The following is a 21,871-nucleotide window of genomic DNA, read 5'->3' as shown; positions in this document are numbered from 1 at the left end:
TGCGGGGGCGGGAGGCGGGGACAGAGTAGCGAGGAAGAGGCCAAGTCTCGAGCAAGACCAGCGAAGAGAGGGAAATTATTACATCACTTGGAAATGTTTCCCTAAAGGGTATGCCCCTCACCCATCCCCAAATAAGCAAAAGAATAGTCCAGCTGCCGCCAAAATAAGCTGGATTTAAATCACTTCTTCTAAAATGCCCCTAGAGGAGGGCACTAGAGGCACCGAGCTTGGGGACACCTAGCTCTGTGTCCCCAAGTGCTGCATTCATGGTGACTCCGTGTGATGAAGAAGCGAACATGTCTGTGTTGAGGCGGAAACCCAAACCTTCTAGTTGGCGACTGGAGGGACCCCTGTGGGGGAGGATTTCTTTTGTCTCTCCTCCCCTAGGATTTAAAAACCTGCTGTCCTGGAAGGCCCAAGGATGGGCCCCACGACCCCTCAAGCTTCCCCCTTCTCAGGCCACTGGGCCCAGTCCCAAGAAAGCTAATAGTTGTGTATATGCGGGTGATGGGGACCTATCCCCTGGTCCCAGCACCAACAGCATAACAGCCAGCGGCCAGATGTGCTGCAAGGAGGGTACAATCCACTCATATTCCAAGAGGAAATAAAAGCTGGATCCGGAAGTCTTCAGGGAATGGGCCCCTCAATTTTGGCCGATGCCTCCTCCAACCAAGGTCACAAAACTCGGACAAAAGGGAGAACTGAACACCCCCTCTAGGTTAGACACTGTCTCGCTGGGCCACCCTGGGGTGGGGGTGGGGGCCGGGAGGAAGTTCCTTTGTACACTTCAAGTTTTCCACAGTGTGAACCTAGACTCAGCCTTGGCAAACTGTAGCTCTGAAGGTGAGTTCTGGGCATTTTAGCAAAGCGACTCCCTGACGTCGAACATCAAAGTCGTCCCTGAACAAGGGAAGCAAAAAGTGAGACAGAGCGTCTCTCATCACAAGAAAGGCCGTCAGGGCAGAGACCATCGTCCTTCATTGCGGTCCCAACGGACAGGTCACCTACGGACCACAGCCATGACAGCACAGACGTACTGGGTACCAAGGACACTAGTAACACACACACACCCTTTTCCCACTCATGCACTCTCCTCACTAGCGCAGAGCTACAAGCAGCTTAAGGACTCGGTGCACCTTTGCCAGGGTTTCTGTTTCCGTTTTTGCAGAGACTGAGAACCCACTCTGTCCCTGCCTGTGTGCGGGGTGTGGGGAGCAGTGAATCTCCAATGCCTTCTATGAAAACATCTTAGCAGTAAACTCAACACAGACGTGGAAATGTTTGCCAGCAGCTGACACAAAAACACGCAAAGAAGAACTATAGAATACAGTCAAGAAACAATCTAAATAGGCTTGGATGAAGCTATTCTTTTCTAGTTCCTTCTCAAAAACTTCCCAGGGAAGCCCAGGATACGCCTGCCCTCCAAGGTATCGCCGGACAGAAACCCTGCCATGGAGACCCGAAGCGCAGGAGGGCGCGCTCGTGCGCCCTAGTTTGTAGGTAGTCACCATCCCTGGGTGAGCCGGTCCTTACTTAAAGTAAACCCTGAAGATGTAGCTACCGCACCACTGAAGAAGTCGCAGGCGGAAGTACAACCCCTTGGCAAGGGGAGCGAGGGACTCCTTGGTCTCTCCAGGGTGCCCGGGGCGCCCTGCTGAGCGTGCGAGCCACCGCGGCAGAACACCCCGGCGCTCGCCGCGCGCTCCCGCTCGCGACGATTGGGCACCTGTTCTGGCCTCCGCACAGATTCCCTCTCGCGGACTCTCGCTCAGGAGTGAAGAACAGAGACGGATTCCCTCCGGGAAAAATTTCTGCGCGCGCACACCCATACACACAGAGAGAGATTTGGGGATAAACACGCCCAGCGCTCCCGCCGCCTTGCTAATTTCGGACGCGGGAAGAAAGCTGGCTGGTAGGCTAGCAAAGCGCTCACACACCCCGGTCTCTACCTCTCCAAACTCGAGCCATCCTGAGCACCTGCCCTCGCGTGCGCAAAGGTTTGAACCCGGAATTCACAACTTGTGGGCGCTTCTCCCTCCCCTGCATTCCTAGGCTAGCTGGAATGCAGCGAGCAGATTCCCTCACAAGGAGCAGTCAGTCTCCGGCGGCGCACGCGGCGGGCGCCGCGGGCAGTAGCGACTGAGGACGCACCCGGCGCGCACGCCCGGGGCGCGGGCCACAGGGATTAAGAGTGTGGCCGGGGCTTCTCCGCCGCCAGCCCCGGGGGCGAGAGACGCGCTCTCCAACTTCCCGCCAGCTGGGGTGAAGTTGCACTAGCGGTCCTGCGAGCGTTGACCGTCACGCCGGCGAAAGATTTGTGGGGACCACCTTCGCCCTCAGGCCTGGCCTACAGCTCGTACCCCTGGGTGTCCCCAAACAGCACTCTCCCCAGCGTTCCAAGAAAAGCCTTGGGCTGGAGATGCGGGGTTCGGTACTCGGCTCGCCTCAAGCAGGATCCAGGAGGGGTTTACATTCGGCCTCAAACAGCCAAGAGCCTGCCCCCCTGAAACGCACTCTGGCCGGTGCCCCTGCCCTGTGACCGACTCTGCGCCCCGGCCGCCGGCCCCTCCCGGCCCCCGAGCGGCGTCTGGCCCGCTCCGCAGCGGCTGAGGCTGCTAGTTGTCGTGTTAGAATTAAATCAGAGAGAAAGGGGGGGTGTCTTACGTTGCATCGGCACACCTAGCATCTCCGGGAGCCCCTTGACAGCCCCTTCCGCGGGGACAGTCGCACTCTGCATCATCTCGGAGAGAGAGCCAGCGAGTCGCAGTCTCCGGAGATCTCTCGCTCTCCCGCTGTAGCTCGATTCAGAAATTTCAAAATAATAATTAAAACCCCAAGCAGGCCGCTGGAGTCACAGTGGAAGCCGGGCCCTCCGCTTCTCCGGGAGGACTCCACAGGCTGCCCGGCCCCCTCCCCCCACCAGTCCCCAGTCTGTTTCCAGTCCTTTTGATCTCGCTCTCCGGGGTTGGTGCACATCCCAGGTTGAGACGCTGTTGCTGCAGCTCTGGCTTTTTTCCTCTCCTCCCTCCCCCGCCCGCTCCTTCCCCCTCCCCCTCCACCCTTCGCGTGCCGGCCGCCCGGGAGGCCGCGGTCACCCAGGCGTTTTGATTCATTCACACTGCAGGAGCGGCCGTGACGTCGCTTTCCGCAGGGAGGCCCGCCCTTCGGCACATCCCCCAACCCGGCGGCGGGCAGCCGACCCCGGAGGGAGTGGGGGTCCCGGCGCCCCGAGTGAGGCCGGCGGGGCGGAGGGGGGCGGGGCGGCAGGGAGCGGGGCGGGGCCTCGCAGGCAGGCACCCCCCCCGCCTCCGCCCAGCCGTGCGGGCTCGCGCCCCGGGTATAAATTCTGCGGCTAGCCCGCCGCGGCAGCAGGTGGTCGGAGACAGCGGCGCCCTGGGTTTGTGGATGTCCGTGGGTTCCAAGCCCGCGCGGCTCATGTCCTCCTTACTCCTCCGTTCTGAGCCGGGGCCGGGCGGGGCAGGAGGTCGGGAGGCCCGGGCCGCGTCGCGGCGTCTTCGCCTTGCGCGCTCTCGGTCCCCGGCTTCGCTCCGCCGGACTGAGCGCGCTCCGTAATCGATGACTCTATCCATCTTCCTCCTCCTCTTCTCCCCTGGCCAATTCCTTTCCCGCCGGCACTTCCCAGCCCCTACTCTCTCTCTCCCGCGTCTGGCTGAGGCTGGGCCAGGGACAGCCCGTACTCGGCCCGGAACGCGCGAGTCACGCGGCGGGCGGCGGCGGCGGCCCGGGCTGGGGAAGGCGGCTAGGGGCAGCGCGCGGAGGTAACTGGACGCAGGCCCCCCGCGCGCGTCCCCGCAGACCGCGGCCTGCAGCCGGAGTCCGCACTTGCCTCCTGCTCCGCAGAGCAGGGGACCCAAGCCTCCCGGCGGGGGAGCCTCCCCGGCCGCCCTGCCACGGGTCGTCCGGCTCGGCCCTGTCTTAGGTCCCCAGAGCCCGCTCTGCCTCTCCGGCTGCCACCGCGGGTGCTTTGAACCATCCCCGACCTCATGCGTGCAGGGCGGTAGTGAGCACACGGGCGCCCGGGCTAACCAGCGAAAGGGCTTGCGATGCTTACTGTATTTACGAGATGCATAGACAGGTAGAGAGATAAACGCTTAAAACATTCTCCTCAACGCGAGTTTCTGGCGGAAATACAACAGAAGGCCCAACGCTGGGATGAGGTCGCCTCTGAGCCTCCATCAGGCGCGCTCGACGCCTCCGGGCTGCAGGCGCGGGAAGCCCACCCCGTCTGCCCCAAGACCCAGCCGCTCTCCTGCCCCTAACCCCCACAGCATTTCCTTCCAGAAATGCAGACATACGCGTCCTTCCAGCCTAGTGGGGTTCAGCTTAGGCGGGAATCTCCAAACAAGGGACACCTGCTCACCTTTCAGGGTTGGTAAGGGAGGAGCCTGGGGCGGGGGAGAATGGCCTGGTCGTCTCCGCTGCTTAGAATTTGCCTCCAATGAGGTCGCAGTGACTTCTGTGTGTCCTGGTACTGGGTTGGCATCGTCTCTTCCCTTGTTTACCTGCGAGGTGACTCTGGTGGACGAGACAATATACGCAAGAAGAAAAGAGCAAAAGAACGCAGTGACATTTTTAGTGTTTACCAAAATGTGTTCTATAGAAATATAACTAGTAAGCAAACAGGGAAATGCCAGCCTCATTTGCAGTGAAAAACATGAAAGACAAAACAACACGTGCACACGTTTTTCTGTTTGTGATTATGACCGACGCGGGGGAGGGGCATCCTAGAGTTCAGGACTGGCGAAAGGACTTGGACACTGGTACTCTCACCAATACTGCAGGGTGCTTATACTCTTAATATCCTTTTGGAAAGAAATTCGGCAACATGTATCAAACTCATAAATTTTTCATACCCTTTATGTAGTACTTTTGAGTGTCTATTCCACGGAAATAATCTAGAATTTTTTATAAAAGTTTCATGCATGAAGATGTTTATTACAGCATTATGTTTTGGAGAAAAATAACCTAAATAGTCAACAAAAGAACAGTGGCTTAGGGAATAGATTCAGTTGTTAGTACGTTATAGAATCATAGAAACCAATTATGAAACCCAATAACATGAGGATGCTTGTGAAATACTAATTTTTTAAAAAGCACAATGCAATAGCATAGGATTATAAATGTGTAAAAATCTTAGTGAAATGTAAGGGCAATGATAATACCCATTGTTGGTTAGGCTGTGGGGAAATTAGAAAACAATTTTCTGGTGGGGATTGTAAAGAGGGGAAATGTCTTCTCAGGACATTTTGGCTACAAATGTGATGGATTTGACCCAATGCCTATAGAAATTTATCCAAAGAAAATAATCAAGAATGTTTGTAAAGATGTAGTTACAAGGATGTTTATAATGTTTTTAAAAGGGAGAACCTAAAAATCTAACAATAGGGGATAGTGAATAAGTTACACTAAATTATTAAGTTAAATGGAATGTTATGAAGTCTTAGAAATAATACAACAGAAGAATGTTTAATAATATAGAAAAGGGTTTGAGATTTATTAGGAAACGTGAAAAAAATATGAAACAGTATGAACTTCAGGAACTTTTTTTAAAAAAGCATGAACACCGTACACTTAAAAATGGTAAAGATGGTAAAGTATACGTATATTTTACGTCAATAAAAACATGTCTAAAGTGGGAGGAGTAAAAAAATGCCAAAGTGTACAAGTGGCTATCTGTACAGTGGATATTGTATTTTATTCTTTGCTTTTTTCAGTTTTCTCAATGAGCACATTATTTTATAAAGCAGAAAAAACTAATAAAATGCTTTTAAAAATATTAGGGAAAAGGTAAGGAAAGATATCAAAATACTATTCAAAAGAATATTAGGAAAAAGGTATATTAGGGAGATGCATTATGGAATTTTCCCTTTTTCTCTTTTCCGGATTTTCTGTAAAGTGATTATTTTTCAGTAATATTAGTAAAAGATAACATTCATATGCAGTGAATGTAAAGCATATATAGTAGTTACCTTTATAATTTAAAATTATATTTTAAAAATGCTCTCTGCAGCTCCTGCTTCCCTGATTTGAACCTGCTGGGGTCCTGCCATTTTCCCATTGCATGTCACTAGCCTGTCACTAGGTGAGGAACAGCCTTACTGTGGTGGGGACTTTTCTCTGCCCAAGACTGATTCAGGGAATACCACTTTCACCTGTGTCGCTTGGCAGACAAGCCCAAGAAAGTCAGCTTGGCTCTCAGTTCTTGCACCTGTAAGCAGCAGATCCAACATACCTTGCACCCCCATGCGCACACACACAGTGCAGCTCAGCCAATAAATGCCCTTTCTACATTCTGAGGCTTTTTTTTCTTTTCTTTTGAGATGGAGTCTCGCTCTGTTGCCCAGGCTGGAGTGCAGTGGCATGATCTCGGCTCACTGCAAGCTCCACCTCCTCCTGGGTTCACACTATTCTCCTGCCTCAGCCTCCCCAGTAGCTGGGACTACAGGCGGGTGCCACCACACCCAGCTAATTTTTGTATTTTTAGTAGAGACGAGGTCTCACCATGTTGGCCATCTCATGACCCCGTGATCTGCCCGCCTCGGCCTCCCAAAGTGCTGGTATTATAGGCATGAGCCACCGCGCCCGGCCATTCTGAGGCTTTTCTAAATGCATTTGCCTCTTGTATGAGCTGGGTCCCATTCCCGAGGTCCTCCAATAACATCTATACCAGCCGAGACATTTCACTTCCCCTGGGACCTCAGCTTTCCCATCTGCAAATGAGGAACCCCTAGCAAAAAGCTTTCCTTAAACAGATTCTAGTGCCTACTGCTGTTGATGGTAATAATAATAATAACATAATAGCATATGGTAGTAATGATAACAACTAATATTTATTGAAAGTTTGCAACTGTACCAGGCACCAAGGCAAATGCTTCTAGCTACATAATTCTACCTATTCTTCATGAGGAACTGATGCATGGTATTATCATAGCTACTTGGTGGATGAAAAAACCGAGGCTAGCACGGGCTAAGCTGTTTTCTACCCCCAGAGAATGGGAGAATGGCTGAATCCCACAGAAGTCCAATTATCTCTACTATGGAATGGCCCAGAAAGATCCTTGGGGTGGGACTCAGTTTGGATTAAAATCCCTGAGCTGTCTCAGCAGGGTTTTTCTCACCACAGTGCACCCAGGGCTGGCAGGTGACCTCCCAGGAATGTTCCTCAGAGCCAGCCATATCCCTTTGGGCCAGGACCTGGTTGGAGGGTGAGCACTGGAGGATGGGCCGGTGGTGGGGTGATGTGGCTTTCTTCAGGTCTAAGTTCTGTCAGAGAAGTTGAACAATAGCCAGGACAAAGTATCCGGTACTTGCTAGACATTTATACACTCCATTTCTGGAAACCAAACCCAACATGTCGGGGGATCTAATTAAGAGGCAAGACACTCAATTTAGGAAAATGATTATAGCTTACATTTGTCTAACATTTTACATTTTACAAAGTTCCTCTACATATTTTATCTCATTTTATCTTCATAATTATGCCCGGGCTTGGGTATGATTATCAGGAACAGAGAGGTTAAGTGGTTTGCCCAAGGTCACACAGCTAATAAATTGCAACAGCAACTGGAAATTAAATCCAGTCTTTTGACTCCCAATCTGGTGCTCTTTCCACTCGGCACAGCAGTCTAGTGTGTCTTCTAACCCCTCCATTTTAAGAGCTTCACAGAGTAGGCAAGTTCACTTTCACATGCCAGGAATCCTGAACCCCAGGCTCTTTCTCCACTGAGGGATGAATCTCACTGCCCCTGCTCCCCTCCCTGTCATCCCAGCTCTAATCATCTTCTCCTCATCCTCATTCCTCTCAAAGCCCCTTTCATCATTTGCATTTTGAAACTGTTTCCTTAATTATTCTCCTGCTGTTGGAAACCTGCTCTCCCCGGGCTCCGTGGCATCCTTTGATTTATCTCTGTCTGGATAACAGCTCCCCAATTCTCCTTGGGGAATTCAATTTTCATTCATTTTTCTGCTGGGCTAGATTGATATAGACCCTCTGCCCTGGTCCATATTACTCATCCCAGCAGAGAGAACCAGGGAGACCAACCCTTAGCCCGGCCCCTGGGGAGCCACTGTCTTGTTCAGGGAGCCACAAGGAGTTCTCCAATAAAAGGACAGGGGCCTTTGCTCTTCTCCATCTGTCCACCCAGTCCTTCCAGTCATTTGTCACAGGGCCTTTCATGGGCCCACCACTTTGTCATTTGTCTCCTTCTCTTCCCAGAACCTTGCAGGGATCTCTCCCCACCAGGATGCTGATCATAAGGCCGTCACTGCTCATCTTAAACCTGCCCTGTGTCCTTGACACAGGAATTTGAGGGATATGGAAAAGAGATGGTCCTGTACTTGGCCATCTAACTCTCAAGATAAGATTCTGTCTCTGTTAGTGTCTAAGAAACAGGACAAGAAAAGGGCACTGGAATCCTTAGAGGAAGACAGAAAGTAACAATGGCTCACACTTACATTGCCAGCCCTGTTCTAATGCTGCATGTATATTCCTCATGAAACCCCCACAAATCCTTAGAGTCAGGTACTATCATTATCCCCATTCTACAGATGAGGAAAATGAGGCACAGAGAGGTCAAGTAATGTGTCTAAGGTTCACAGGTGGTAAGCAGCAGAGCCAGGATATGGTCATAGGTAGTCTGGCTCTATCCTTGCCAGCATCACCAGCATCATCAAATAATCCTTATTTAAGGGTTCTTGGGCATGGCCAGGTGAGCAGTCCATGCAGAGTACATGACCCAGCAAGGCCAAGTCCTCTGAGCCCATCTCTGAAGCCATCACATCCCATGGCTGTGTGTATGGGGGAGCTGGGGAGTTTAGTCTTGTTCCATTTTCGGAGTTAATCCTCTCTATCTCTCAAAAGTCTATAGTACCGACTGGGCATGGTGGCTCATGCCTGTAATCCCAGCACTTTGGGAGGCCAAGGCAGGCAGATCACCTGAGGTCAGGAGTTCGAGATCAACTTGGCCAATATGGTGAAACCCTGCCTCTACTAAAAATACAAAAATTAGCCAGGCGCGGTGGCAGGTGCCTGTAATCCCAGCTACCAAGGAGGCTGAGGCAGTAGAATCGCTTGAACCCAGGAGGTGGAGGTAGCAGTGAGCCGAGATCGTGGCACTGCACTCCAGCCTGGATGATAGAGTGAGACCATGTCTCAAAAGAAAAAGAAAAAAAAGTCTACCTAGATCATTCCTTAATTCGTGCATTCATTGGGCATCTGTTGTATGCCAGCTCCATGACAGGCCCTGAAAGGCAATGACCTGGAGTGCCAAGTGCAGACAGTTCACAGCTTACTTTGCTCCAGGACTGGCAACATTCCCATAAAATTATGTCAGCAAAGTTCTCCAGATGCCTCTGTCTTCCTTGTGTTGGGAAGGGGTTGGAGAACTGGGTTAACAAATGTTTGGGTTCTGGGCTTAGATGACCTGCATTCAAATCCCAACTTGGATACATTCTGTCAAGTTCCTTTTCTGCTTTCCCTAAGGTCACATAGCTAATAAGTTGTAGTGTCAGCTGGAAATTAAATCCAGTCTTTTGACTAAATGGAATTAACGATAGCACTCTACTCACAGACTGTTACCTAGTCAGCATCATGATTATACCCTCTGCAATATTTTGCTTTTTTTTTCTTTTCTTTTCCTTGTCTTACATGTATAGAGGAAACTAAGGTACAAGAAACTCTCTTGGGTGTTCTTAAGTGAAGACTAGACTTTGGGAGCTCTTCTTTCTTAAGCATGCAGTTGGGATCGAGAGAGCCCCATGGCCATGGAGTGTTCTTGGTTTTCTCCTTTTTGCAGATGGAGGAAAACTGCTCTTTCAATTCTGCCACAGGCTGAGGTCAATGTGCCAGAGTTACTTCTTGGGTGAAATTGTAACTGTCTTGTGAAAAGCTCCACTCTATCATGGCAACAGACACCTTGCTTGTACCAAGCAAAGGGGACAGGAAGGTATAGCTGGGCTGGTTCTGTATCTTTCCTTCGGAAGCTGTTCTGCCCACACTACCTTGCACCTATGTTCTCTTTGTTTTTGTTTTCTGATTTGACTTAATCTCCAAATTTATGTAAAGAAGGAGCTTAGATTCCAGATGCTACACAACTGATACCTTCCCTGCTTCCCCTTTTCCTCATCTTCCCTCCAGGATTCAGCGGCATCTCAAATCCAAGAATGGTCTTAGTGACCAACATTTTTATAGTGCTTGACAGTTCACTAGGTGCCTTTCCATACCCTTCTCACCGAAGCCTCACAACGCAGGTAGATCATGTCATACTCCAACCACTTTCTAGATGAAGCACAGAAAGGTCGCGCTGTCTGGGCTTGACCTAGGGCTCTGTCTCAGAGCTTCTAACCAGATGATCCATTTCTCAGCTCTTTAAGAGGACTCTAGAAATGGTAAGGAGAAGGGGGGGAAAGTCCAGCCTGGCTCCATTTTAAATAGCTGCAGGTGTCAAAGCTAATCTATAAAACAACCCCATCCTTGTCTTGGCGAAAGATTTTTACTGGAGGAGCCTAACTCAGCAGTTTCCCTTCAGGAACTGACTTATAACCAAAACATGTCAATGTGTTCAACGTGGGCAGAGGGAAGGGGAAGAAGGCCCGGGAGGTGTGTGTGAGGACAGGCAGTGAGGCAGGGGCCAGACTCCCGATTCCGGAACCAGACAGACTTCAGTGTGGGTTCCAGACATGCTGCCTGCTGGGTGTGAGGCCCTGTGAGCCTCCATTTACTATTTGTGTAACGGGATAGTGACAGTTCCTACCTAATACTATTGGCAAAGGAGGAATAAAGCCTTTAGCACAAGGCCTGGTGCAAGCAAGCCCCCATAATTGTGATGCTGTTTATTGTCCAAGAACAGGGGGTTCCCTGCTTGGCCTCTTCTCACTTCTTACAATTCTGGCTCACTATGAAGAGCTTTCCACTGGTCATCAAACCTTTCTGCGTGAAAACACTGACCTGCAGAAAAGGGACCAGGTCACTAGAACTGTGGCCACTTTTGGTGGTCAAGGAGGAAATATTGAGAGCTTTGGGGGCAAAGGATTTCCACCCAGACCTGACCCGAGGAGGTACTCCGCAGAGAACATAAACCCTGGCTGTAATCTACCTCTGAGTTTTATGTCTGTGAGAAGTTACACCCTGGGAGTCTCCATTTTCCTGTGATACTCTCATAATTATCCTGAGAAGAGGCTGTTGGGGGATCAGGAGATCCCACAGTCAAAGCTCCTAAGGCAAATGCTCCACGAATGTTCCTTCTACTACCGGGCCCTTCACTGAGCTCCTCAGACTTTCCTATGCACATCATCACCGGGATGCTGTTCAAATGCAGGCTCTGACTCCGTGTGCCTGGGGCCTAGGATTCTGCATTTCTGAGGAGTCTCCCAGGGATGCTGATGCTGCTGGCCTCTGGACCTCAGGGTGTGTGGGGACACTCCAGAACTCCACTGCCCAGAAAGCAGCTGCTAGCCGCATGTAGCAGGTGACCACTGAAATGTGGCTGTAAGAATTGAGATGGGCTGTAAATTAAATTATGTACTAGATTTTGAAGGCTTAATACAAAGAAAAGAATGTTAAATATCTCATTAAGATATTTTTAAATTGTATCATATGTAGAAATGATAATCATTTAAACATATTGGGTTAAATCTATTGTTCACATTAATTTCACTTGTTTCTTATTTGAGCGTGGCTACTAGAATATTTAAAATTACATAAATGGCGACCAGGCACTGTGGCTCACACCTGTAATCCCAGCACTTTAGGAGGCCGAGGCAGGCGGATCACCAGGTCAGGAGATCGAGACCATCCTGGCTAACATGGTGAAACCCCTTCTCTACTACAAAAAAAAAAATTACAAAAAATTAGCTAGTCGCGGTAGTGGACGTCTGTAGTCCCAGCTACTCGGGAGGCTGAGGCAGGAGAATGGCGTGAACCCGGGAGGCAGAGCTTGCAGTGAGCTGAGATCGTGCCACTGTACTCCAGCCTGGGCAACACAGTGAGACTCTGCCTAAAAAAAAATAAAAATAATATAAAAATAAATAAATATTACATAAGTGGCTGACATATTTCCATTGGGCAATGCTGTTCTAGGGTGCTCTGACTTGTATGGTACTTTTTAAGAAAATGGATTCAGGGGGTACCTGTGTAAGTTTGTTATATGGGTGTATTGTGTAATGCCGGGGTTTGGGCTTCTAGTGAACCCATCGCCCTAACAGTGAACATCCTATCCAGTAGGTAGTTTTTCCCCCCGTTGTGCCCTCCCTCCTACCCCCTTTTGGAGTCCCCACTCAGGTGTATGGTACTGTCCACACACACGCACACATATACAGAGAAGTCTCCTTTCCTCCTAGCCCCTAGCACAGCTCCTGGTACCAAGTAAGGGCCTAATGAAAACTGCCAGGTGGAGGAACGGAAGGCTGCCCACAGAGGGAGCCACATGAGCAATGGGTCCACCCCACACTGAGGAGGAGATGTCAGCTGCACAGGTGGGAGCTGAGCAGGTGGCTGTGCCTGAAGAATGACAATCTCCCTCTTGCAGTTGACCCTGACCTGCCACCCACCCATTCTCTGTCATCCTCTGCCCCACACTCTGCTTTTTTCAAGACTCTGGTGGCAAAGAAAAAGGAATTCCAGTGCTCCCTCCCCAGGTTTTGCCAGATAAGAGGACGGGGCTGGAGACGATGTGTCATGGGATTGCCCGAAGCCCTGGAACACTGCATCCCGCAGGCTTCCAGCTAACCAGGAAAGCCACCCGGGCTGAACCCATGGGACTCATCCGTTTCCTCTGCTCCCCTCCCACAGTTCACATCACCTCCTCAGCTTCTCTTTGGGGTCTTCGCCCCACCTCTGCCTGGGAGAAACTCATGACCACAGGGCACAGGCCAGACATGAACCTGCACAGCCCTCCCTGAGCCGCTATCACCCAGGAGAAGCTGCAAGCAGCCCAGAGGAGTTTCACAGAAAGAGCTGGAGTGCGGCATCTGAAGATGCACCGCCTCCCACCCGGAAAGAATGTGCACCCCGAGCCTGGACCCCCACGGCGGCCCCACCTCCCACCTGGAAAGAACGTGCACCCAGAGCCTGGACCCCCACGGCGGCCCCGCCTCCCACCCGGAAAGAACGTGCACCCAGAGCCTGGACCCCCACAGCGGCCCCGCCTCCCACCTGGAAAGAACGTGCACCCAGAGCTTGGACCCCCACGGCGGCCCCGCCTCCCACCCGGAAAGAATGTGTACCCCGAGCCTGGACGCCCAAGGCGGCCCCACCTCCCACCCGGAAAGAATGTGCACCCAGACCCTGGACCCCCACGGCGGCCCCGCCTCCCACCTGGAAAGAACGTGCACCCAGAGCCTGGACCCCCACGGCGGCCCGCTCCCAGTGACCAGTTCAGGAGAGGCGCTGGTGAGTCAGGAGGGGGCCCAGGGCGCTCGAGAGCTGGGCTGCACCCCAAACCGCAGGGCTCTGAGTGGATTTCTGCCCCTCCACAGAGGCCCCTGCTTGTGTGTCCAGTGGCCCACACCCTCCCACCTCAGTGTTGCCCACCCCTCCTTCTGACCAGTCCCCTTCAGTAAGCACAGGGCACTAAGCAGGACAAAGAGAATTCTCAAAGCATGTGCACTTACCAGAGGTCAGGGAAAGGCTCTGCCTTCACCGTGAGGGTTTGGAGGAGGAACAGCCTGGGAGCAGAGATCCGGCAGGGCACAGGGCTCTAGAGAAATCAGGGCATCTGTGGGTGGGGGTAGCCTCCCTGTGGGGAGGAACCTGGAGAAGGGGTGCCCTGGGTGGGCCCGGGTGTTCCCCAGGAGGAGGCCAAACCTGAGGGAGTACACAGAGCCCAGAGGATGCCCCGCTCCTCTTTTCTCTAAGAGAAGGTGCTCTGCTGCCCCTCAGAAGCTGGAAAATGAGGGTCTGCCTAGGGGGAGGGTAGCAGAGGGTCTGGAGACCGCCTCAGAGAAAATTAAATTGCACTTGAGGGCAAATTCTATTAGGGAATAGAGCCTGTCTCTCAACAGCCTGCATCCATTTAGGTGATTAGCTAGGCCCAACACTTCCACCCAGAGCCTGGTGAGCTCTGTCCCTCTGTTGGGGGAGCCAGGCCGGAGGTCCAGCTGCCCCCGCTCCCCTCTCATTCCCCCTCTCACCACTCACAGCCCCCAAGCTCTTTGACAGTGGCCAGAAGGACAAGCACCTTGAGTCTCTCCTGGAGTACAGAGGGGGTGGGCAGCTTCATGGAACACATGGAGAAAAGGACAACCAGCACCCCAGGGACAGAGACAGATTTACCCTGCTTCAGTCTGGAGCAGGGACAAGGGAGGTCAGAGGTCAGGTGAGGGACAGCACTAGGCACTGGGGTAGTCGGGGGGCTGGACTTGAGGGGCTGGGAGGCAGGAAGGATGGGGACAGGTGGAGGAGACGACGGGGGAGCAAGAGGCCAGGAATACAAGTGAGGAGATGGACAAGAGGCAAGGACTAAGTCAGCAGGGTTGAGACCCAGGGAGTGGGGACAGAGAAGACAAGTGGCTGGCATCTGATGATGCCGTGTAATGGTAAACTAATGGAACATAGTGGTAAATGGTCAAATAAATCCACCTGTGAGTGGTCATCATAATAATAACATGCACCTTAGGCTACTGTGTTGCTTGAGTACACGTTCTAAGAGTTCAACAAATGTTGGCCAGGCGTGGTGGTGGCTCATGCCCGTAATCCCAGCACTTTGGGAAGCCAAGGCTGGTGGATCAGTTCAGGCCAGGAGTTTGAGACCAGCCTGGCCAACATGGCGAAAACCCATCTCTACTAAAAGTACAAAAATTAGCAGGGCATGGTGGTGCGCGCCTGGAGGCTGAGGCAGGAGAACCACTTGAACCCGGGAGGTAGAGGTTGCGGTGCGCTGAGATGGTGCCACTGCACCCCAGCCTGGGTAACAGAGAGAGATCCTGTTTCAAAAAAAACAAAACAAAAAAACCAAAACCAAAAACCACAAATGTCAGGGCCATCATGAGCTGTTGGCCGTATGTTCATACACTTTGCACTGTCTCAACACTTTGGCAGAAGGGTCTAGATCTGAGGCCTTACCAGGGCCCACTTGCCAATCCATTATTTTCTAGCACCAGTGGCACCACAGGCCCCTGATCCACAGGCCCATCTTAGCCGGCTGGACCCTCCTCTGGCCCCTGCTGGCCATCTGTCCGTGAGGAGATGCTCCCGGCTCTCCTTCATGTTGATCAGTGAAAGAGTTTGCTTGATTTCCCTCAATTTCTGGCTATAAAATTACTTCATTTGCTTAACAAAACTTTATTATGCACATACAATGTGTTCTGAGGAGAGCCAGCGCTGTTTCTAGAACATGGAGAAACACAAGCACAGGCAATTTAAAATGAGCTCTGAGCAGGAGCATGGATGGAGCTGGAGGCCATCATCCTACACAGACTAACTCAGGAACAGAAAATCAAATACCGCGTGCTCTCACTTATAAGTGGGAGCTAAATGATGAGAACACGTGGACACACAGAGGGGAACAACACTGGGGCCTATCGGGAAATGGAGGGTGGCAGGAGGGAGAGGATCAGGAAGAATCACTACTGGGTACTTAGGCTTAATACCTGGGTGACAAAGTAATCTATACAACAAACCCCTGTGACACAAGTTTACTTATATAACAAACCTGCACAAGTACCCCTGAACTGAAAATAAAAGTTAAATAAAAAATAAATAAAATGAGCTCTGAGAACACGTAGTGGTGTATAAAGCATTGTCCTTAAACCAAAGTACTTATGTTGCTGGGGCAGTTGCATTCCCCCAGAGAGCAAGGGATTTGTGTTCTTTGGGGGAGCGAAGGGGAGGGGGTGCTCAGAAAGGGAAGACCCCTGAGGGAGGGAAAGAGAGTATGCGGATGTTCCCCAGCTGTGTTAGCTGCACAGTGGGATGTGGCCTGTTCCGCCAGCACTCTCCAGCCCAGGGTCTCCCCTGAGGGGCGGCTCCTGCCTGGAGATGGGTTCCAATGAGCCCCTACCCAACCCCTGATGCTTGCCCAATTTCCAGGGCACAGGCGTAGCATCTGAAGGCACGTGGAGAGTCTGGGAAGTTGGCTGGGGTTGCAGATGGCCTGGCACCCTCCCAGTGGAGGCTGCTCAAGTTTCCCAGCATCCAGGCTTTCTGGCTTTGGACACACCAAATAGCATTGACAACTGACAAGGCCCCTGTTCCTGAGAACACTCTCTCTCCCCCAGCCCCCATTAGCATAGGGGTCAGTTCCCTCCTTGGGATTCCAGCCATCTTCATGACAAGAACACCCCTGATAAAACATGCTCCCGTCCTTCGTGGGGCTGGGAAACTTCCACCATGTCCCAGTCACCCACTCCTGGGGACCCTCTCCAGGGGCTCTTAGAAAGCATTTGAGACCCCTGATTCCCATTAGCTTCACTCTCCAAGGACAATCAGTGCCCCAGCGCTAGGTAGACGCTTCCCACCAGCGTGGAGACCTTGGGCAAGTTACTTAACCACACAGATGACTTCCTCATAGGAAAACAGAGAGGGAGTCCCTGGCTGTTAGGGACAGACAGGAAATCACTGTGCCGAGACATTTCTATGAGGTCCTTGGACCCTTTTACTCCTCTCTAGTGACAGCCAAGACATGGTCTTGCGCACTGTGATATTTCCAGCTTGAAGTACAGCGCCTGGCATATTATGACTTCTCAGTAAATATCTGTTACAAGAATGAAGTGAGTGAAAGAATTTCTAAGTGACCTGATCCACTGCTCAGGCCCAAGAATGGAAGAAACCTGAGCGCATCTTCCCTGGGTCAGCAGGGCTGCGGAGGTGGCATCCGCTCTCGGGAGCAGCTAAGCAGCCTGTGGTGGCTCTGTCAGGCCTGGTTAGATGACTGGGCCTGTTATTGGTGTGGGCAGCTGGCTAGATACTCACAGTTATGCTGCTGTCAGGGCCCCACTTACCTCTCATCTGTAATGGTTCCCGGCTTTTTATGTACTTCCTGCTCTTCCGTAGCACTCTACAGACTCTATTACATTTGCCACATGGTCTCCTGTGATGAACACTTGGGAAGAAAGGAAAAGCCTCTGAAAACGATCCAGAAACCGAGGCACCAGCCTTCGGCTTCAGCCACTGGTGGCTGGAATAAGGCTGGGGTTCTGCCTACGCACTTTCTATGTGATTCTCCAGGCCCAGGAGGCCTGTCCTGCTCTTGCTGCATTTCCAAGTCCTGGCTGTTCCTCCAGCCAGCTCAGGAATCAAGACTCATGTACCTCTTAGCATCACAGCATCTTATCATCAGATTGGAAGGCATGTAGAGGTCTTGGAGCCCAACTGCCCACTCCCTGCCGAATTATGTCTGTGGCATCCTTGGATGACAGCCATCCGGCCTCCTGTGAACACAGCAGGTCTCGGGGGCGGTTTTCAGAGGCAGCTGGTACCATTGCTAGTCAGTTCTACGGCAGGACTACTACTTCCCACAAAGTTTCGCCTTTGAATAAAGTAACTTGAAAGTTTGATTTTTCTGGGTTGTGAGTGTGTGTGTAAGTGCTAATTTAGTTAGCACTGAAATTACTGTAAATAAGTACTTTCAAAATGACTGTAACATCTGGAGTTACTTGTTTTTTCCACTATTTCTTTAACCCTAATAATAAGAGTAACAGTTGATCTCCAAACTTCCACATTAGATCTTTGCTTTTTCAAAGTGGGCAACTGATTTTTAATTAAATTTAAAATTTTTAACTCTTTTCTTTTCTGAGACCGGGTCTTCTTCTGTTGCCCAGGCTGGAGTCCAATAGTATGATCATGGCTCACTGCAGCCTCAACCAATCCTCCCACCCTCAGCCCCCTGAGTTGCTGGGACTACAGGCATGTACCACCATGTCAGGCTTATTTTTGTATTTTTTGTACAGATAGGGTTTCATCATGTTGCCCAGGCTGGTCTCAAACTCCTGGACTCAAGGGACTCACCTGCCTCAGGCTCCCAAAGTGCTGGGATTACAGGCATGAGTCACTGTGCCTGGCCCATTATTTTCTTAAAATACAAAAATGAGGGGGTGCTTCCATAGTGTACTGGTTATCACATTCACCTAACATGCGAAAGGTCCCTGGTTTGTAAACCAGGCAGAAACAAGCAGTTATTTTCCTTCTGGCTGGGTGCAGTGCCTCACACCTGTAATCTCAGCACTTAGAAAAAAAAAAAAATTGCTCTAAAACATTTGGTTGCCACTTACATGATCACACCCTTAAAGATTACACAACATTGGCCAGGCACGGTGGCTCACTCCTGTAATCCCAGCCCTTTGGGAGGTCGAGGCAAGCAGATCATGAGGTCAAGAGATAGAGACCATCCTGGCCAACATGGTGAAACCCCGTCTCAACTAAAAATACAAAAATTAGCTGGGTGTGGTGGCACGCGCCTGTAGTCCCAGCTATTTGGGAGGCTGAGGCAGGAGAATTGCTTGAACCTGGGAGGCAGAGGTTGCAGTGAGCTAAGATCACACCACTGCACTCCCGCCTGGTGACAGAGTAAGACTCTGCCTCAAAAAAAAAAGATTACACAACATAATGTGTGCAACACAGCATTCTCCCACGTGGAGCAGGCCCTTAGTGTTTATACTGCTCGGAAGAGGCCATGGCACTGTGTTGCAAAGGTGGCCCCAGTGAACCATATCTCCGATATTGGAATGTTCTTGTGGAGTCCTTTCCTCTTGAGTCTGGGCTGGGCCTGTGATTTGCTTTAACAGGCAGAATGTACCAGAAGTGACACTGTGCCCATTCTGGGACTAAGTTTTAAGATGGCATGGCACTTTAGGGATCTTTGAGCCCCCATCTGTGCAAGAAGCACAACTACTCTGCCAGAGAGACCTTGGGCCTTGTGGAGACACTATATGGAGGGGAGTGGGGAGAGAGATGGGGTGGGGACGGGGGTGCGGGGAGAGAAAGGCCCAGCTGTCCTGTGAGTTCAGTTAAGCCCAACCTTCAGCCTGCCGGCCAGCTGAATGCAGCCACAGTAATGACCCTGGCAAGACCTGCAGAAGAGCTGCCTAGCTGAAACTAGCCCAGACTGCAGAGTCATGAGCAAAGAAAATGGGTGTTGTTTGAAGCTAAGACATTTTGGGGTGGTTTGCCAGATAGCAGTAGAGAATTGAAATAGGCCAGAATACAATGCCGCATCAGATTAACCCCCAAATCTCAGTGGCATAACAAAAGTACAGTGTTTGGCAGGAGGCTCTAACATTTTATATCTGGAATGTGTGGTTTCCTTTGTGGCCAAGACAGAGGAAGGGAAACTGGAGAGTTGAGCACCTTTGTCCGCTCTAAGTGACAGGCATCATTTCCTTTCCGGGAGGTGGCGCTCGCTTCCATCTCATTGGCTAGAATTAGTCACGTGGCCCTGACTCCCTGCGGGGGCTGAAAATCCGGGGAGCCGATGGACTGGCGGGAGCGTGATTGCCTCTGCCAGTTTTCTTGGACTTAACATTCGAATGTTCAAATATGTGTGAGTGACTTGGAAATGCTCTGATAAGTAGTGATAGTTTTGCTGAAGAAGAAATTTTCCCCATTTTATTTTTCTTACAGAAGTAATACACGTGCTTTGCAAATAATTCAAACACCTAAGTGTCTATAATAGCGAATGAATATCCCCCCACTACTGTAAAATTCTATTCTGCAGAGGTAACTACCAGTACGAATTTGATGGATAATGTTTCAGGCTTTTCTCCTAAGTTCCTAACAGATAGGAATGCACATATAAATGTTTCAAGCTTTTCTCCTAAGTTCCTAACAGATAGGAATGCACATATAAACCACTATCTTTTTAATTCAAACACGTTTACTGTTTTCAGTAAGTCCATACTATTCATACTGTTTCAGTAATCCATATTGTTCTTGGTTTGCTTTTATTATTGAATAATCTATTATGGATGTTGTGTCATGTCAGTGCATATAGGTTTATTTGGTTTTTACTTTTTTTTTTTTTTTTTGAGACAGAGTCCCAGCTCTGTCGCCCAGGCTAAAGTGCAGTGGTGCGATCTCGGCTCACTGCAACCTCTGCCTCCCGGGTTCAAGCAATTCTCTGCCTCAGCCTCCTGAGTAGCTGGGATTACAGGCGCCCGCCATCATGCCTGGCTAATTTTTTTGTATTTTTAGTAGAGAGGGGGTTTCACCATCTTGGCCAGGCTGGTCTTGAACTCCTGACCTCGTTATCCACCCACCTTGGCCTCCCAAAGTGCTAGGATTACAGGTGTGAGCCATTGCACCTGGCCAGTTTTCTTTGCTTTGCTTTTTTGTTTTTGAGCTAGGGTCTCGCTCTGTCTCCCAGGCTGGAGTGCAGTGCAATCATGGCTCACTGCAGCCTTGAACTCCTGGGTTCAAACCATCCTCCCACCTCAGCCTCCTGAGTAGCTAGGAGTATAGGTGTGCACCACCACGCCCAGCTAATTAAAAAAAAATTTTGTGTGTGGAGATGGGGGTCTCGATATTCTGCCCAGGCTGGTCTTGAACTCCTCGCCTCAAATGATCCTACCACCTTAGCCTTCCAAAGTGCTGGGATTACAGGTGTGAGCCACCACACTCTGCCATTTGTTTTTCAGTGGTTGTTGGATATTCCACAATGTTACTATACAATAATTTTGTCACCTGTTGATGGGCAGACTATTTTTTGCCACTATAGATGTTGTCATGATCATTCTTGTACATGTATTTTTCCATACATATGCATATATTCCTACAGGTTAGATCCTGGAAATGGACTTCCTGGATAAAGGCAGGTACCTTTACCATTCTGAAAGATTACTGCCCAAAAGCAGCATATTCGGTAAACTCCAGAAAGGGTTTACCATGTACAAATCTAATGCTGTTTCTGAGAACCTAAATATCCTTTTAAAAAATACTTGTTGGTATCTCTCCTCTTCCCAGGATGCTGAGTGAAACCAGCTGAGAGGGAGTTTAGTCGGCCTGGGGCAGCAAGCAGTTGAGTCTAGCAAAATCAGGAAGTGTTTTACTTAGTGGTGGGAGTTGGAGGCTGTGCATTCATTTGTCAGACATTAACTGAGTAGCCAGGGTGACAAGCAGAGAGTTCAGGTTGGAGAGGATGAGCTCCTGCCTTCCTGGAGTTCACAGTCTGACGGGGAAGGCCGAGGAGTCGGCACACAACTTCAACAATGTGACAGGAACTGAAAGGGGACAGGGATGGTGCTCACTATGGCCTACCCACCGGAAGGAGAGCCTGGATGGAGCGAGGGCGAGGTGCCCAGGGAAGGCTTTCAGAGGAGGTGGCATGTGAACCTAGGCAGGAGTTTGGTAGGGAAGAATTTGGGGTGGGGAGAAGAGCACACACAAAGACCCAGAAGTGAGAGAGCCTGAGACCCGGGGGACCCACAGATCCTATAGTCCTGCCTGGGGTGAGGGGCGCTGGTGGGGGTGGGCGGAGGGGCAGCTGGAGAGGTAGGCAGCGGCAGAGCACCCACAGCAGAGTCCTGCCACTATGCACGGGTTAGAAAAACTTGGTCCTGAGGCCTGGACCTCTTGACCAGGACATCTTCCTAATAAATACCTGAGGCAGTGCCCTCTCCTGCTGGAACACCCCAGTGGCCCTGCTGCCCACAGCATCCAGCCCACTTCTAGGCTGTTCTTTCACTCCCATGTCCCACCTACTCACTCTTAGTCACTCCCTGACTGTCCCCATCCCCACCACTCATGCTAACCTCCTAGCAAGCTCCCAGCTCTTCCTGCATGAGTCCCATGTCTCCACCTCTCCCCCACCCCACCACCAAGAGGAGGAGGCAGCTGCTCAGGGCTCCCACAGCCCCTGGTTGCCTGTGTCTGTCCCCTCTCCCCTGGACTCCACACTCCCTGAGAGCAGTGCACCTCATCAAT

General features: G+C 51.0%; 1 protein-coding gene across 1 annotated transcript in view; it reads right to left on the bottom strand.

The window, feature by feature from the left end:
- LHX4 (LIM homeobox 4) overlaps positions 1-2,758 on the bottom strand; it is a 44,983-nt gene extending 42,225 nt beyond the window's left edge. The window contains exon 1 of the mRNA XM_033196396.1: positions 2,665-2,758. Coding sequence (XP_033052287.1) covers positions 2,665-2,740 — 76 coding nt within the window. The 5' untranslated portion in view covers positions 2,741-2,758. The remainder of the gene's footprint in view (positions 1-2,664) is intronic.
- Between the last annotated feature and the right edge of the window lie 19,113 nt (positions 2,759-21,871).

This window comes from Trachypithecus francoisi, unplaced genomic scaffold, assembly GCF_009764315.1.
Source record: "Trachypithecus francoisi isolate TF-2019V2 unplaced genomic scaffold, Tfra_2.0 Lachesis_group5, whole genome shotgun sequence".
NCBI lineage: Eukaryota > Metazoa > Chordata > Mammalia > Primates > Cercopithecidae > Trachypithecus > Trachypithecus francoisi.
The sequence above is the reverse complement of the archived record's forward strand: the minus strand, read 5'-3'. Positions and strand labels throughout refer to the sequence as shown.